The sequence below is a fragment of the Hesperophylax consimilis genome, chromosome 13 (assembly GCF_061612785.1).
Source record: "Hesperophylax consimilis isolate HC1 chromosome 13, BYU_Hcon_1.0, whole genome shotgun sequence".
Lineage (NCBI taxonomy): Eukaryota > Metazoa > Arthropoda > Insecta > Trichoptera > Limnephilidae > Hesperophylax > Hesperophylax consimilis.
The window spans coordinates 29,213,902-29,232,373 of NC_142848.1; the positions used below are offsets into that span (position 1 = coordinate 29,213,902).

Below are 18,472 nucleotides of genomic sequence, written 5' to 3' on the forward strand. Positions count from 1 at the left end.
AAGTAAGGAGTGTATGCCAAGGCCGAGGGATTTGGCGGTCTTCTCTGCCTACCCCTGAGGGAAACGGCGTGATGGTTAGATAGATAGATAAATAGATAGAAAACATTCGACTCCGATTGCAACCATGAAATTTTGGACTTTTTTGTAGTTTTTCAGTTCATTTAGTAAACTTCAGAAAATTAAGTTAACAGTGAGACTTCATATATTTTTTGTCATCAATGTTTTTCATTTGTTCAATTAAGAGAAAACGTTTTGAAGAAAGATAATTGAAACTCAGGGCAAATTTCAAACGTAACGTACAAACAATAAAAGAAGAAAGTGCAAAACGGGATACTATCCCTAAAATCAACCATGAAAAGATTGAATGAATGTTATTATTTAGTTTGCATGGACGTATTAATACAATACTTTACTTTATTTTCAAGCTCTGTTGTATTATGTCTTATATTGTAATTTCAATTTCGAAATAACAATTCAAATATTTTTCTGTAAAAATATTAAATTATCATAAGATTTTACGGATTTTTCGCGTTATTACAATCAATTCTAATTTTGAAACTAACCGAAATGAGAAAATTAAATTGATGATTATACTGAACAAAGAAAAAAACAGAAAGAAATAATTGTTTTTTTAATCCTAATAAAATATAAAAATTGAGTAAATTTATAAATGACGATACAAGGATGTCCGATTTTATACATGCTAAAAGAAATATCTAACTGTATACCACGAAGGCTTTACGTAAAGGACTATAGTGATATCCTTACAAAGTCGTTTCCTTACAAAACGAGAATATACAAGTTTTATTGAGTGATCTCTTTAAGTAGGCACGTCTCTGTAAACAGAACATAGCAGGGTTATCTACGTGAGGGGGGACAAGGCGGGGGCGAAATATCCTAGGAAAAAATGAAAACATTTATGTATCTGAGAAATAAGGGTTGGTTTATAGACGACGTGCGATCACACAATCAAGAGTATGTATTTTTGTGATGGAAAATAGAATCAATTGGATTTTACAAAATCTTAAATCCTTTTTAATTTCATCTGATATCTACAAATATATAATGACCGGTCAGTGGTTGAGTTGGCATCCCTTTACGTCCCACCCAGGCGTAATGTGTTTAATTCCTCGGCTGGCTTAGTCCTCCATCACAACACAAGCAGTATTTTCCGCTTACTGTAGTGGTAGTTGGATATTTTCAAATATTGCCAGGATATTCGTAACCCAGGAATGTTCATCTTTCTTTAAAAAAATCTTTGTAAATTTCGAAAATTAACACACATCTGTTTCTATCATTTAGCATATAATAGGTATGAAAAATTCACAGTGTTTCTTTAAATGGTAATTAAGACACTGACCGAAAGATTTTTCTCTATTTTAAATAAGTAATGCTTTATTAAATACTTTCGCTGACATCTATTAATTAGTATATATTTTTTTCACCTTTCAAATCATCTTCTTTTTCTTTTTGAACGCTTGCTACGGAGGCTTAACTTAGAATATTCACAAAAAACTTAAAAATTAATAGGGACGCTAAGGGGCTAAGCGTAATAGTTCTTGGTATCCTGTACCGGACGGCTACACTAAAACTAAACGCAGAAAATCACATTAATTTAAGTATTAATTATACCGAAGTACCCCGCCCCAAAGATGTTAACGCACGCAACACATTATCACTTCTACATACATAATCACACACTTTACCACAATTTAAACACCTATCAGCGAAACACGGCATAGTAACCTAAAAAATATTCACAACAATCATAAAATAAGGTTTCTGCTTAAATATCTACCTACTTAATAATAAAGTATATATTTCAAGTAACAACTTTTAATTTCATATATGGAGTTTGTTCGTAAAAACGTTAAAATCTCAATGACAAATCATTTGTCAAACTATCTTCAGGCCAGTAGGTACTAATTATAGTATTGATTATTACGATTTGGCGGATTAACTCTGGCGTGATCGAAACGTAGTATCCAACACGGCAGCCATCTTGAACCGGAACCGGAACGTAACAAAAAAATTTCAGACAAATGAAATGCCAAATGGTCGAGTTAAAACAGGGCAATAGGCAAGGTTATTCCAATTTATTTTTTTGATCAGCATAAACGCGATGTTCAGATGTACAACTTCGTCAGAGCGCACTATAGACGCCCCTTATTCCGGGCGTACGGAATCCGTGCGTGGGTAGGGAAGTAAGAATCACATGAAACAACATGAATATATTATTCGGCAGGTGAAGTGGATTGAAGAGATCTTTAAAGATTCTGCGAGTCGAGATCCTAAGGAGCGTTTCCACATCCCGACATCGGTTTGACGCTGACGGATGGTAGCACACAACGAAAACGGTACAGAAATGAATCTTGGAAATATTTATAGAATCTGGGTAAGCCATATTTCATCAGACTCCCGGAGAATTTTAATGATTTAAATTTTTTATTGCTCGAAGCCTGTGCGACTCGGCAAGCTTCCGTTTTATGATGTTTTTTAAAGGTAAGTGGTTACAACTTCACCTAAATCAGTAACCATCACATGGTTCCTTTATTATTATACCGGTAGACTTATACAAGAGATACTATGGCCTCCCCGATTGGGGTATGTTGTAAGGCTGAAGGTAGCGGAGAAGGGAATGAGATGGGGAATAGGAAGGCGGGGATGTACCACGAACACGGTCAAAGCTATTTCAAGCAACATTTCAATTCTGAATGGTAGTCTTACAACTGGGCGATACTGAGAGTATTTTCCACTCTGAAACGTGCCGCTAATATAACATTATTAATTGAGTAATTTGTGAAATAAGTTTAGCTTTAGCCCACGCCAAGATTTGAACCCGTCATCTCCAGCGTGCTAGTCGAGAGCCTTACCTCTCGACAACGGATAAATATGTATTGGCGATATTTTTGTATCTACTGAATGCTGTAGAAAACAGATCTCTTAGGCGTACGTCGGACGACCGAAGAAATATTATAGGAGAATATACATGCAAAAGTGAATGCTAGAATAAGTCAGTAAAGAAGATATGGTACAACCAAGATAACCATGTACATACTTGAGTCGGGTCATGTCAAGAGTCAAAAATAACTTAAGGGTATTTAAGAGACGATGCATGATTGTGAATGAAACAAAAGGTATGTGCCAAGAAAGAGTTGTATTGTGGTCAATCCTATCTGCTACCCTTGTGAGAATTGACGAAAGGTTAGATAGTTAATATATATGTATAAAGAAGAGTGTCCCGGTGTGGGTCAGTTCTTTTAAATAAATCTATAGTTAAATGAAATTGATGACATTTTGCACACTTGACCTTCAAAAGTGAAATAAGATTAATATCTTTCAGATTTTTAAAAATCACCCCATTCCCTTTTCCCACCCACTAAGCAAAAATTTTATCGCGATGAAATTTTGCACACTTGACGTTCAAGATAAAAGGAAAATTACTTTCTACTATATCTGATTAAAGCCCGGGCAACGCCGGGATTCTGTGAAAGACCACCAATCAGAAAAGAAACGTTAAAAAAACGATTATTTTTACATTAGTACAGAAAAAAATTGAACCGGGATTTGAACCAACCACCTTCAAAATCAAATGCGTAGACCTCCAAGCTACGGAAACTGTTATTCCTAGACTGAAAATTCATGCACTTATACTAATTGATTCCTTTTGATATTTTAATCTTATTTGCTGAAGAAAGAAGGTATTAGGTACATAATTAAATTATCACGTTAACTCCATGTATAAAATAACAGAATGGTAGAGAATATTCCAACTCTGCACATTTCTGGAAAGTAAAGAGAGAGCGTAAAACAGAGGAGTGTTGGAGAAGTTAATAAACCTGCAGAGTAAAAAAAAGAAAAAGATAATCCAAGTACCTTTGTAGCCTTTAAACAAAACGAAAATGGAGGAAGGAGGGAATAACGAGTGAAGCCGTATTTTTTCAGATAATTAAAAGGAAGCCTATCAAAAATGAATTGGGTGGAAATACAAACATTGCTTTTTCATCAGCTCGAAAAAATTAGAGTTATTTTGAATTATTAAAGAATAGATGAGTTTTATTTCACACTACTAGTGGCTTCACCCAGGATATTATAATACTACTAGTGGCTTCACCCAGGATATTATAATACTACTGATGGCTTCACCCAGGATATAATAATACTACTAGTGGATTTTCCTAGTATATTATAATACTGCTAGTGAAGCCACTGCTTCACCCAGGATATTATAATACTACTAGTCGCTCACCCAGGATATTGTATTACTACTAGTGGCTTCACTTAGGATATTATAATACTACTAGTGGCTTCACCCAGAATATTGTATTACTACTAGTGGCTTCACCGAGGATATTATAATACCACTAGTGACTTCACCCAGGATATTATAGTAGATTCACCCAGAATATTATAATACTACTAGTCGCTTCACTCAGGATATTGTATTACTACTAGTGACTTCACCCAGGATATTATAATACTACTAGTGGCTTCACCCAGGATATTATAGTAGATTCACCCAGAATATTATAATACTACTAGTGGCTTTTCCCAGGATATTATAATACTATTAGTGTCTTCACCCACGATATTATAATACTGCTAGTGGCTTTACCCAGGATATTATAATACTACTAGTCGCTTCACCCAGGATATTGTATTACTACTAGTGGCTTCACCCAGGATATTATAATATTACAAGTGGCTCCACTGACATAATAAATATAATAATATTTTCTATCGGGAGATTTCAACAAGCTCTATTGAAATTAAAACAAAAATAGTGACATTGCGAGTAATGCAGATTTTCTGCATTAAATTTCAGATTAATGTATTCAAATATATTTTTTTAATAAAGAAAAATAAATGTACCATACATCAAACTTTCATGTGTTTTTTCGGAATGTACGAGTAACTTCAAGAATTTGATAATCAAAACTACAAAAAAAGTTTGCATCGAATTTTTCAATGCACATCAAATATGGAATATAAATAATCGTCCGATTAAATATATTGTATGTAGGTAATTAATCGCTTGTTTGGATTTTTTTTATATAATTTGATGGTATTTATTATTACAAATTACAACACATGCATCAGTTTCAATATTAAAATGTAACATGTCACATGCACAGGTAAAATAATATTGTTTCATAGTTAAACTTTTAAAATCAAAGACGAGAAAGCAGAAAAACTCTGGAGAAATAAAGAGAGTGGGGTACTGTAAATGGGGGCTGTCATGAATTAAGAGGAAAACACAGGTAGGGTCGTGTAATTTTGTTCAAATTACTAAAGCTTTTTATTTTATCAACAGCAAATTAGAGGGAAAGGTTCCTGCGTGAAAGGAACAGATAGTAAACGTATAGTCGTATATATTCAGTAGAAAAAACTTTAATAGTCTCATGACTTTAGAAAATAAGTGAGCTTTATAAGGATAAAATGTTGGAGTTATTTCACACAAACATGTTCACAAAGTTCCTGATATTAAGTACACGGCAAGAAAAAATGTCTAATAAGTCCTTTTTTAAACCGATTTGGCATTTCACCCATCTGTAATTTTGTTTTTGTTATCGGGGTTCGTAAGAACGTGGATCCTACTATGAGATGTCTATCGGAATAATCATAAATAAACCACTCACGGAATAATCAATAATATTGAAAAGAAGGTGAAATTTCTTTGAAAAAACTCGTATAATATTCCAAATTTGAAATTGTAAAAATAAATTTTACGGAATATTTAAGTACTTATTTATAAATACAGCTGAAATTTTGGTTTTGATTTATAAAATAAGAAAAACTTTACTGTATACTGTTCATAGAACTAGTGGTCAATAGAATACAAAGGATAACTATTCATTGACACAATAGCCGCCAAGTTTAGTAAATTACTGCATTGAAATGGGGAGATTTTATGAGTTTTAAATAATTTTTGGAGCTTACTTTGCGATTTTTTTCTTTCGAGGGAATTTCATATAATTGACGTTTTGGCATAACAAACGTATAGATATTATCTTCAAAAATAACATATATTTTTTTGGAACTTAAAAATTTTAAGATTTAATGAGAAATTTGTTATAAATCGGTAGAAATTGGGTACGGGGGGGCTTAAGAGGCACGGTTGCTCGACCTTTTTCATACAAAACTCAAATTTAGATTTGAGGCCAATGCCAATATACTCGAGGAAACTGAATAATGTAATTGCTAAAAAAATATTATTCCCAATGTACCATGTATAAAGGTATAGTAAGATATTTGTTCCCAATGTACCTAAAAACGAACTCTAAGCAGAATTCTTACCTGAACAGACTATGCAATAATTACAATAGCGTGTCATCCAAGGTTGATATTTTCAGTTGCGAACTTACCAAATACAAGAGGTCCATAAAATAATATTTCTCTGATAGTTTGTGAATAATATTTATGTCTCTATTGTTTATATCTCTGTTATGATTTGATTTATATCTACAACCTCTCTCCATGGCTATAAATGTATTGTTTTGTAAATTTTTCGTTTTATATAATCTTTTGTTTGGTATAAATTTTTTAATTCATATTCCTTTCTCACAAATTTAATTTACGTCACCAGGAGGAAGTCCATAATTGGTTTTATTTTACAATATAATACTTATGTACAAACAGATTAAATGTAAACTGTCGATTTCCCGAAAATTAATAAATAAATAAGCATAGTAAGATATTTTTCCCAATGTACCGCGTATATAGGTATATAAGTATAGTAAGGTATCGTAATAATAACAATTTATTCGGATCAAAGAAGACCGAGCACTGAGCCCAATTTCGTTACATTTCTAGTTAACAGATATTTTCTAGAGCAGCCCTCCTGAGATATTCACTATGGCAGAGATGACACCTCAAAGGAAATTGCGGTAAGCCAGTTGGGCTTGCTAAGTTGGCCGGTCAACCCTTCGGACATATCAAACTATCTTTATCATTCGGAGACAGATAATTTGGTTTACTGCTAATGTAACTAGGGTACGCATTAATGTTGTGTCTTTGGCTCATACTATTTCAAGATTAAACCAATGAAATAGTGATTTAAATACCTCGAAAAAGAGAATTAAAAATAACTATTTTAAACATTTATTGTTTAAAATTGAATAATGCAGTTTTTATCTAGGACTCACACCTATGTACAACTCCTACTCTAGGCAACTCGAATCAGCAGAAATGCGAATGCTTAGATGGACGGCAGGAGTATCATTAAAAGATAAAATTAAAAACTCACGCATTCGCGGTAGCCTGGGTGTCACTGACATAAACAGTAAGCTAGAGGAACGACAGTTAAGATGGTATGGGCACATAAGACGGAGACCACCAGACCACACAGTGAAGCAGGCAATGTCTATAGAGCTTCAAAGACAGTCATCCAGAGGTAGACCAAAGAACTCCTGGATGACCCAATGCTCCAAAATCCTACAAAGAAACGGCCTAGATGAAAGCGACACTCAGAACCGAAGAAGCTATAACCTGAGGACGAGAAGAGCCGACCCCAACAGCCTACCTAGGCAATGAGTTGGGATAGTGCAAGGAAGAAGAAGATATAGGACTCACACCTCTCCAAGTAGATAAAATTGAATTGTATGTAACCAAGATAAATAGTTGTAAAAATTATACATAGATGTCGGTAGGTGCAAACTCCCAAGTAGATTATAAAAGATTTGATTTTATTGTACCTTTCTCTTTTTCGCTAACGCTTTTAATAAGTAAAGACAACCTCCTTGGTCTGTCTTGGGTAGTTTGGATCTCCTGATATTCACAATGTAATTGGGAATAGAGCAAATAAAAGTCAAGAGTCCTTTTAAAGTTTCTGATGTGTTATCATTTACAAGTTCCTTCCAATCAAAACTTAACATTTATGTTATTTATTTTTCTTAATATTGATTACATTTTATGATTTTGACTGTCCAACTAGGAAGGATTCCCGTTTTAGGACAGTAAAATTTACATGTTTCAAGTTATCCTAGACGAATACAGGATTTAAGACAAGATAAAATAAGTATGTTAAAACGAAGATACATAAAAGATACATAAAAAGATACATAGAGGCGTTCGTGATAAATAATTATCAAATTACATTTTTTAGTAACATTTCGGAATCAGTCCTGCCTAGATCCAACAACCATTTTGTTACGCTTGGACCGAAGGATGACAATTCACACAGTTTCAGCTGAGAGGGGATTTTATTATATATTTTAGGACCGAGATATGAGAATATTTTTTGATAAGCCGCTCTGTTGCGTGTTAGAACGTAAAGGTCACTTCTTCCCTTACTTCTGGTTTGATGTTTGTGTTCGGCTTTTTTCATTTTGTTTTTATTTTTATGAACACGGATTACAATTTTTTTTATATAGCACTGCCGGACATCTAGTACATTAAATTCCTTGAAGAGAGCGTCGCTTGAATATCTGAAAGGATTCTTCATAATAACACGTAAAATAGATTTCTGTGCCTTCAATATCGGGTTTAATGTTGTTCTTCCTGTACCTCCCCACCCAATGCAACCTTAGGTTATGATTGAGTTACACAGCCCGTAGTATATGTTTTTTAAGTCTTGTTTTTTTTTTTTTAATTTCCCGCAATGAAATAAATATGTGTCAGTGTGCGCACTCTTTTGGCTACATTTTCAATATCTTATAATTATATCTTGGATATTAGCGTATGAGCTTACCCATAGAAGGCACTAGATTGTAGTATATTAAGTTAAACATAATTAGCGTTTAGCTGTCAAGTATTATAGAGACCAAGTTAGTTATAAATAAGGTCGAGATCCACATTATTCCAACCACCTGCTAATTTTATTGAGATCAGAGCCCATTGTCAATCTACCACATCATACGTTCTAGTGTTTTGTTGTGCCAGAGTTTTGTTTAATAAGAGAGTTTGTGAGAACCCCGGATATACAACAATGTATTACATTTATTTATAGTGTACGTTGGCATAATACGTTTTTACAATATTCACACCTAATAATAATGGCAGAATACGTTAAGGACTTGATTTAATCGGATGTATTGCGAGATATAATTGATTCTCATGGAATAAATTGTACGATACAAAAATCAAGTCGTCTATTAAATGAGAACCCGCACCTTCTGATGTCCGGTCAGATGCTCTGGACCACTGAGCCACTTCGGCTTATTTCCAACACGCCAAATAATTCAATATGTACTAGTACTTCAATCAACAATTAATGCTTTTTTATATTTTTTTCCACCTGCTTAATGCAACAAACAAATTAATTTTTGTATACAATTATTTGGCGTGTTGGAAATAAGCCAACGTGGCTCAGTAGTCCAGAGCACCTGACCGGACATCAGAAGGTGCGGGTTCAATTCCCATCGCCGGCATTTATTTTTACTCGGGAGATATTTTCAATTTGTATTGATATTTCAGGCGACTAATTATTGTTCATAATAATTTGTTAAACAAACGTGTTTAAAATATTTTGACACAAATTTTATGATAAAGAAATGATTGTTAATCAGTTGTGTAAAATTTAAAACACATTATTTAGTTATAAGTCACTAGTCAGTGTTCATAAGTAAGATGCTTTAAATTTGGATATAATTTCTTAGTTTTTAGTTGATTTGAGTCATTTTAATAAGTGTGAAGCGTTAAAACGTTACAAAAATTATTGTTGAACTAGCGAAAACCCGTGAAAAATCACGGGATATATTCATTGAAAGATTTGTGAAGTTGAGAGAATTTATAAAAAAATATTTGCAACAGGATCATTCCATTTCAAAAGACGATCATAAATTTACATTTCGTACGAACATCGTTTGTAAACTTGTTAAATTTCGAAATTTGTCAACAATTTAAATAAAAGAAATACAAATTTTAAAAGTGTATAGTAAAATCATTTTGATATTTATTTATCTAACCAAGTAAATAAGTACTTTATCGCAACATAATTTTAACGACTGACGGCATAGTCCAGTGGTAACGCATTGGACTGCCATTCCGAAGGTCGCGGGTTCGAACCCGGCGTGCGCAAATAAATTTTATTTGATTAATTTGTGTTATTTCACAATTAATTAATTAAAAATGATATATAGTATATTTGCGGCACGTTCCAGAGTGGAAGATACTACCAGTATCGCCCTGGTGTAAGACCACCATTCAGAATTGAAACGTTGCTCCAAATGGCTTTAGCCGTGTTTAGTGACTAGATCTGAATAGCCAGGTACTTCCCCACCTTCCTCTTTCCCTTCCCCACTCACCTTCAGCCTCACAACATCCCCCAATTGGGGATGCCATAGTCTCACTGGCTCCAGACGGGAGCAGTTGGGACTCTTGTGAGGTATGCACTATAAAAAAAAAAAAAAAACCAACGCAACGGAATCCACATATCTTACAAATTTATACATTGTAAAACATGATCATTTCAGTTGTAAACTTTTATCTTTAATAATATTTTTGCTTTACAGCTAAGGGTAGTTTTATCATCAAACCGGTGGTTGTTCTTCATCCCCAGCGCCGTCGTTTACGTCCACCATAACTTCCCTTGTCACGGCGAGCGAGGGCCTCAAATTTAATGTCCCATAGTTTGGAGTTATCTCTGGGAAGCTGTGTTTTAAACAAGATAATATAACAACCATGTCGTTAAAGTGGGAGTATGCAGTGAATTACTTCTGCCAGTCAAACAGTAATTTTGATTGCCGACTCGGCAGAACTTTGAAAATGCCCCCGGACTCATTACTGGATGTATTATTCAGAGTTTTCCGAATAGAAATGATAAAAAAAACAAGAAGCGAAAATACAGATCAAGTTATTTCGCTTAAAATGTAACATTATACAGTTTTAGAAGCGGCATAACTTTTCAACAAGATAAAAGTTAAATAAATAAAAGTACAGAAAGTGATGTAGATTATCGAGAGCTTATTTAATCTTTATGTGTACATTAATATTTATTTCCCTGAAGACTCAAAAACTACTGGACCGATATCGCTGAAAATTTCAAAGTTTCTTCTGATTAGCGTCAGGAGTAATTAGTCTCCTGTGATATCTATAGAAATTAAAAAAAAATATCTCCATAGTAAAAATAATTGCCGCTAACGGGAATTGAACCTGGGCCTTCTGATGTCCGGTCAGACGCTCTGGATCACTGAGCCACGTCGGCTTATTTCCAATCCATTCCATTTCAGGAGTGTTTAGAGAGTGGTTTCAATGGTAGAAGGGATGGGAACGAGACGCCCGAGGAAGACTTAACTCATTATCTCTGCATTGGAATGAGATATAAAGTCGAATTAAAGACCATGGAATGTAGTTTTTTTAACACTAACAATATGGTATACGGTAGTGAATGGCAGAAAACGTTTAGAATGCCTGAGGAAGAATTAACGCATTACCTCTGATACGCAGTCAAATTAGAGTAGATTAAATGTAGTTTTTTCAGCAGTAACAATGTGGGTTTCATGATACTGCATTAAAAAAAATTAATACCGCACAAGAGTACCAACAACTCCCAACCGTCTGGAGCCAGTGAGATTATGGCACCTCAAATTGTCGTATGTTGTGAAACTGAAGGTAGTGGGGAGAGGAAGGATGTGGGTAAGAGGAAGGTAGGGAAGTACCTGGCTATTCAGAGCTGGTCACCAAAACATGGCTAAAGCCATTTCAAGCAACGTTTCAATACTGAACGGTGGTCTTACACCAGAGCGATACTGAGAGTATCTTCAACTCTAATGGATGCCCTAAATATACCTCATATTATTTTTGATTATTAAAAAAGAAAAATCGATCAAATAAAATTTACTTGCTCACGCAGGGATTTAAACCTACGACCTCCGGATCGCTAGTTAATTTAGACTATTTATGCTTAGTTTTCAAAATCAGAAGTGTTTGCTTGTAGAATTCACACAAGCGATAAAGTACCTACCTAAGTAATATATTATTTAAATTGCAATTTTCAAAAATCGAACTGATTTTCCGGAATTCTGACTATCCCTATTGAAATAGTACATTTACATAAGACGCGAAACGAAACATTGGTTCCACGTTTTTTGCCTCCAATGAGTTCACGAATTTGACCTCCAACGGTCTAACGCCGGACGACCGGAAACTACCGAATCTGATACTCGCGCACTGCTACCAGCGTGATAAAAGTGGAACACGATTCGATGAAATTTTAGTAAGCAATAGCCCCTCTATAATCCTGTAATTTTCACAGGTACTTCACGAGTACATAATTTTGTTTACAGTTCGTAGTGAAGTACCAAGTTATAAAAAAATTCGCTGATTCGTATACGAAAGAAGAAAATCTTTTTACATTTCACTGAACTTAAAAACGATAGAACGTCTTTAAAAACAGTATTAGTAACACAGTTTTTTTCACAACATATTCATTAAACAGGAAAATGGACAATATTTACATATCATAGTAATCAAAAAAGAAAATATTGATTTGATAATGATTTAGTGAACATTAACCGCCCCCCATAAAGTTCAGTTTTACGATATTACTTATTAAGGGTGTAAAAAAATACAGAGCGGGTGAAATATCTCCCGACATCTCAGGAGGCTACCAGCTACCAGGAGGGCAGGAGATGAAGGAGGTCGTAAAGGAACAGGGGGATGATTTACGAATGTGTAAATGTGGAGGGACTGCAAATTGGGCGGAGACTAGAATTTGTGAAAGGCAATGAAAAACTACTATTGCACCGTCTTAGAGGAAGCTTAAGAAGCTCTTAAAGTCCCCGGAGAAAGAGTAATGAGATTGCACAAGTAAAATGTGGAAGTTAGCTCAAATGAATGAGAGAATTATTTTCTTTAAATGACTTATGAGATTAAACAGCGTTTCTTAACAGATATCTAAAAGTGTGAATGATAATCAACAAACATCCTTAAGGATAAATCGAATCCAATTCGGTTTTCTAACGGTTTCGATTTATCCTTAAGGATGTGTGTTGAATTATAATCAACAAACATTCCTAAGGCGATGCACTACGTAGTAATGTAAAATTATGTGTTTTGGATTGAAAATTTTGCCGCCTAGAAATGTTTCAGATGCTTAAAATAAATACCGCGAGTATAATACATCTTGGCCTTTGAAATAATCGAGTATTTTTTACATAAGTCTTTTTATAAGCCCAGAAAAAAAAATAAGTCCTATGAAAACTGCTTTAAAGTTCAAAATTTCCTACTTACGAACCCATTTTCGGTTATAGTTTTATTGTATCATCATCACTTTTGGCTCTACAACCCCTGGTGGGTCTTGGCCTCCTCAAGAGTCTAGTTTTATTGTATAATGTGGCAAATTAAATTATTTATAAAATGATCAGAAAACAATTAAATATTTATGCCTGAACATTCACAAAATAAAATAAAAGGCACTTTTTGGCCATGTTTTTTTCTTGCCTAAATCAAAACAGCTGGATGGAGTTAAGCGGGAATTTATGCCTTATCGCCATCTACGTAAGGAGTGTTATTGATGGCGGCTCGATTCAAAATATTACAGGACGTAGTGCATCGCTTTAAGTATATATCGAAACCACTTTGGTATTCTAATGGTTTCGATTTATCCTTAAGAATGTGTGTTGAATGATAATCAACAAACATTCTTAAGGATAAATCGAAACCAATTCGGTATGAATCGAGTTATTCCATTTAATCTAAGAAATCGAGGCGTACGAATTGCAGCAATAAGAAAATAACATTTAAATTGAACGAATTTGCACATTTTCTATAGATATTTTACTCATATCTAAACCGCTCATCTTTCAATTTATACGTGTATAAATCTATCCTTTCTATTTGGTCAACGTACTACTTGGATACTGTTACTAATGAAAAATTATTTCTGTATTTTTAAATACAATAAATGAATGAAGTAAGTGGAATCTTGCAAGTGGAAATTAACCTACTTCCCCACATCAGATCGAGTTGAAACTAGATGACAATGTATTCCATCAACTTTTTCAAGCACTCACTCATACTCGCGCATACAGACGAATTTCTCTGATTTTGGAAGACATTATAAAAATTTACAGCAGTTAATACACGAAATCTCGGCATCTAATTAGGATTTGGCTTAAGTGATAGCACGGATCACTCATTTTAGTTAATCCCTCGGGAAGAAGGTTCAATCCTCAGTCAAACAATGGTATTTTTTTTAAATACTATTTATTAATAATAAATACATTTTATACTCGTTTTTTAAAGTTTTTATATTTTAGGTATCTATTTACGGCAAGCCAACGTATAGTAACGGCTTTTACGAATAGCAGGCTTATATTACGACGGCAGATGGAATCTGAGATCTGATAAAAATTGCAATCACGTAGAGAAAGTTTAGTATTAGTGTTGTAACATCACTTTTCGGATGGAAGTTCTGTTTGTGAAACGAGGATAGTGCACAATAGGTGGAGGGGGAGTACTACACTAAGAAGGTACCAACTAAACATCGCGGAACGACATTATTAATATGCTTTTCGATTTGTAGGCAAGGCGGGTATCATAGGCTCCAGCCCTCCCCTTTCCGAGGCATAAACTGTCTAGGTAGGTACGGCTGATTGAGATTTACCGAAGATATAGCCGGCCAGATCGGGTGAATCGGGAAGGGACTTGTACCTCGGTACATCGCGCCAGCCGTTAAGTTGACGCTAATAGGGGGCAATCGGTGCTCGAAACGGAGATTTTTATTTGCTATAGAAGCCGCGGTAAATATTGGATGAGCGAGGAAAAGTTCCGCTGCAGATTTTTCGGAGATGTTTGCTTTGTGTGCTAGTAAATTTGAAATGAGAAGCAATACAGAATATTTCAAAGGCTTAGTTTATTGGTTTATTCCAGTGGGTACCTAACTAACATTTTAAATATGGAATTTAATATCCTTTGGAGGCAGTGTAGTGAAATATATACCAAATCGAACAGTTCATCAACTTATTTGAAAAATGCTGTTCGTAACAACTAACTTTTACATATTAAATATCTGTAAAGTGTTATTACCGATGATAAAAAGTAAGAAAACAGGTAACTGAATATAAACGTGAATAGGTAGTTTGTTTCAGTCATTATAGAAAATATAATGTTAACCATAATTTTTTTTATTAAGTTGTTATAATATTGTCCTAAAGGTTAGGGTATAAGCGAAACTTGATGTGTTCAGCAAAACAGTCGAGTTAAAAGAATGTTATGTGCATGAAATCATAATAAATACACAAAGTAACGAAAAAACGTGAATAGTTTGTTGGCAAATTACAGTTTATTTCCGTCACGTCCGGAAAAATACAAATAACATCTTATGTATGTTGGTATCAAGTTTTCTGGCAAGCAAATGAGTATTTAATGAAAATCATTAAAACAATGAAACCAAAATCATCGCCGGATGGAATTACTATAAGCATAATCAAAGATGCACTGCCAGCTATAGGAGACAGATTAGTTGCACTAATAAATGAATCTCTGACTAAGAGAATTTTTCCGCAGTCATGGAAAACCTCCATAATAACACCAGTGCCCAAAATAATAAATGCTAAAAATTTCGAAGACTTCAGACCAATAAATGGATTGCCTAAATATGAACAATTACTAGAGTGCATTGTGAAAGAACAGATGAGTAAATTTATAGAAAAAAATAACATCCTAGTAAAAGAACAATCTGGGTTTAGAAATAAATATTCCTGTGAAACAGCAATAAATTATGTGATAAATGAATGGAAAACAGCTATGGATCAGAAGAAAATCACAATAGCAGTGTTCTTGGATTTTAGACGTGCTTTTGAAACGATAGACAGAGAAAGACTAATAATGAAATTGAAGGACATAGGAATCCGTGCTAATGAATTGCAGTGGTTTATTGATTACTTAAAAAATAGAAAACAAAAAACCAAAATTGGAGATACTATCTCTGAAGAACAAGAAATCAACATTGGAGTTCCTCAAGGATCTGTTTTGGGACCGCTCCTATTTATTTTATATATTAATGATATAGTGAAGTGCTTAAAGTACTTTTCCATCAAACTTTTTGCAGATGACACACTTTTATATATTATAGCAAATAATATTGAAGATGCATTGTCAAAAATACAAAATGAACTTAATGAATTATCTAAGTGGTCAAACATAAATAAATTGAAATTAAATGTAACTAAAAGTAAATTCATGGTATTAGGGAAAAAACTAAACGTACATACTGTCCTAAATATAGACAATCAAAATATGGAAGAAGTAAAAGAAATTAAATACTTGGGAATCATAATAGATAACAAGTTAAAATTTAACACTAACTTTGAAATTTTAAATAAAAAAATGGCGAAAAAGGTTAATTTCTAAAGTAGGATAAAAGGAAAATTGGACATTAAAACAAGGATATTGATCTACAATACCACTGTAGCATCCCATCTAAATTATTGTACAAGTGTAATATTTCTAAGTAACAAAACCCAAATTAAGAGAATGGAAGTAATCCAGAACAGAGGCATGAGGTCAATACTGTGTTGTAGCAGGTACACCAGAATAAAAACCATGCAACGTCAACTCAATATTATTTTAAGTGTGTGGCAACGATTAGTTTATAATACCTTAGTGTTTATTTATAAGCTAAAAAATAAAATGTTACCTGACTATATGTCAAAGAATGTTAGAATTAATAGTGCAGTTCATTTATATCCTACGAGAAACTGCAACGATTTTAGGCTTCCTAAAACACACTTATCAGAAACACAAAACAATATTTATTATAAAGGTTTTAAAATGTTCAATGAACTCCCGGTAATTGTTAAGGAAGCTAAAAGTCTTGCAGTTTTTCGTGGATTATGTCTCAATGTTGTGAAATCTAAATTTTAGTATGTAAGAAGTAAATAATATTGTAGTAGTCATAGTAAATAATATATTAGGTATAAGATGTAAACTCTTATAACTAAATAAAATATACATAAAACAAAAAATAAAATAAAAATGTTTTGGCCTGGAAATGGATCGGGAAAGTGTAGACTCGAGTTTTCATAGACTGATCACATATAACAAATTAGTGAAAAGATTTTAAAGGATTGGTCTAAGGTATATTCAGGACTATGCTTTTATATCAAGAAATTCATGATAGTAAATTTTAATTAGCTATGTTATCCATTTTTCCCTTATGAACCAAATAAAAATGAAAATAGCTTACCTTCCTCCGACAAGAAGGGAATTACCATCCTTCACCACCATCCTGAAGTGGTCCGTATGGGAGTCATTTCCGATGAACTTGAACACTTCGTCCGCTCCTGAAAAAAATTGACAAACACAAATTAGCGAACTGGTTAATATGAAAAACGGCATCGACTGGATGAAAAAGTGTGTTTTCTTTCATAGAACAAAAAAGAACGCAAAAAAAGTTTTGTGGACATTTTTTGTGATCCAAATATTTGTCTAATTGGGGATTAAATTTCCAATACAAAATCTGTGTTGGAATATATGAAATTCAAATGGGACGGATGGATTCACGATTTCAGGCGAGTGTTAGACAAAGCGCTGGATATTAAGCTAAATGGAAAATTTTTTCATTTAAATTTGTATGGAAGGAACTTCTAGTTTTTATTTACTCTAATTGTATTATATACCTAATGTAATACAGCAAAAGTGTTTCAACTACCCGTAGTAGGATAGGAAGTGTAATATTTTCAAATGGCTGGAAAGTAAGTACAGGAAAGAGAGGACAAGAATAAGGGCGAAAGGATCCGTCTATTCAGATCTTGCCACTAAAAACAAGTAGAGCAACTTCAAGAAACGCTTTACAACGTTTCGAATATGAATATGTAAACTATTAAAGTAATCCCAGAGAGATATCGTAGGTGACGTCAAAGTTTTTGTATATTCTGTCGTTTTCATGAAAGACGTGTAAGAAGGATCAGGGCGATCGGCGATGACGCATTTACAACCTCTCTCTAGTAAATAGACGCATATTAAATACAATAAAATCTTTAATTTATCTATGAATATTCTCCATAAAAAGGCTTAAGCTTAGAAATTTGAGGTACACGTAAGAATAAAAGGTCACGGGGGCAGTTTACTATTTTGTGACATGCGTCAAAAGATAGTTGCAGAACGCGGCAATCAAAGATAGTTGCAGAACTGTCTGTTAGTGGCGTTGAAAATGTCAATGGTCATTGCAGAATAGTAAAGCAATTGAGTCGCTCTATTGATTGTCGCGTTCTGATAGGCAGAAGTCATGATTTAGGGCCGTACAAAAATTCACGGGAACTTCCACTTGTATACTTGTTTGGCACACTTTAACCTCTTTCAACGTAAGTGGATTAAGGCGATGCCAAACGTAGTAATGCAAAATCATGTGTTTTTGGTTTGAAAATTTGATCGCTAAGAAATGTTTCAGAGCTTTAATTAAATACTGCGAGTAGAATACATCTTGACCTTTGAAATAATCGAGTATTTTTAAGATAAGTCTTTTCATAAGCCCAGAAAAAAATAATGTAAAGGCCTATGAAAAGTGCTTTAAAGTTCAAAATCTCCTACT

General features: G+C 33.7%; 1 protein-coding gene across 1 annotated transcript in view; it reads right to left on the reverse strand.

Annotated features, from left to right (window-relative positions):
- Positions 1–17,221, reverse strand: part of Sema1a (semaphorin 1a) — a 169,496-nt gene extending 152,275 nt beyond the window's left edge. The window contains exon 1 of the mRNA XM_089638985.1: positions 17,129–17,221. Within this exon, the coding sequence (XP_089495111.1) occupies positions 17,129–17,169 (41 nt within the window). The 5' untranslated portion in view covers positions 17,170–17,221. The remainder of the gene's footprint in view (positions 1–17,128) is intronic.
- Positions 17,222–18,472: the final 1,251 nt, after the last annotated feature.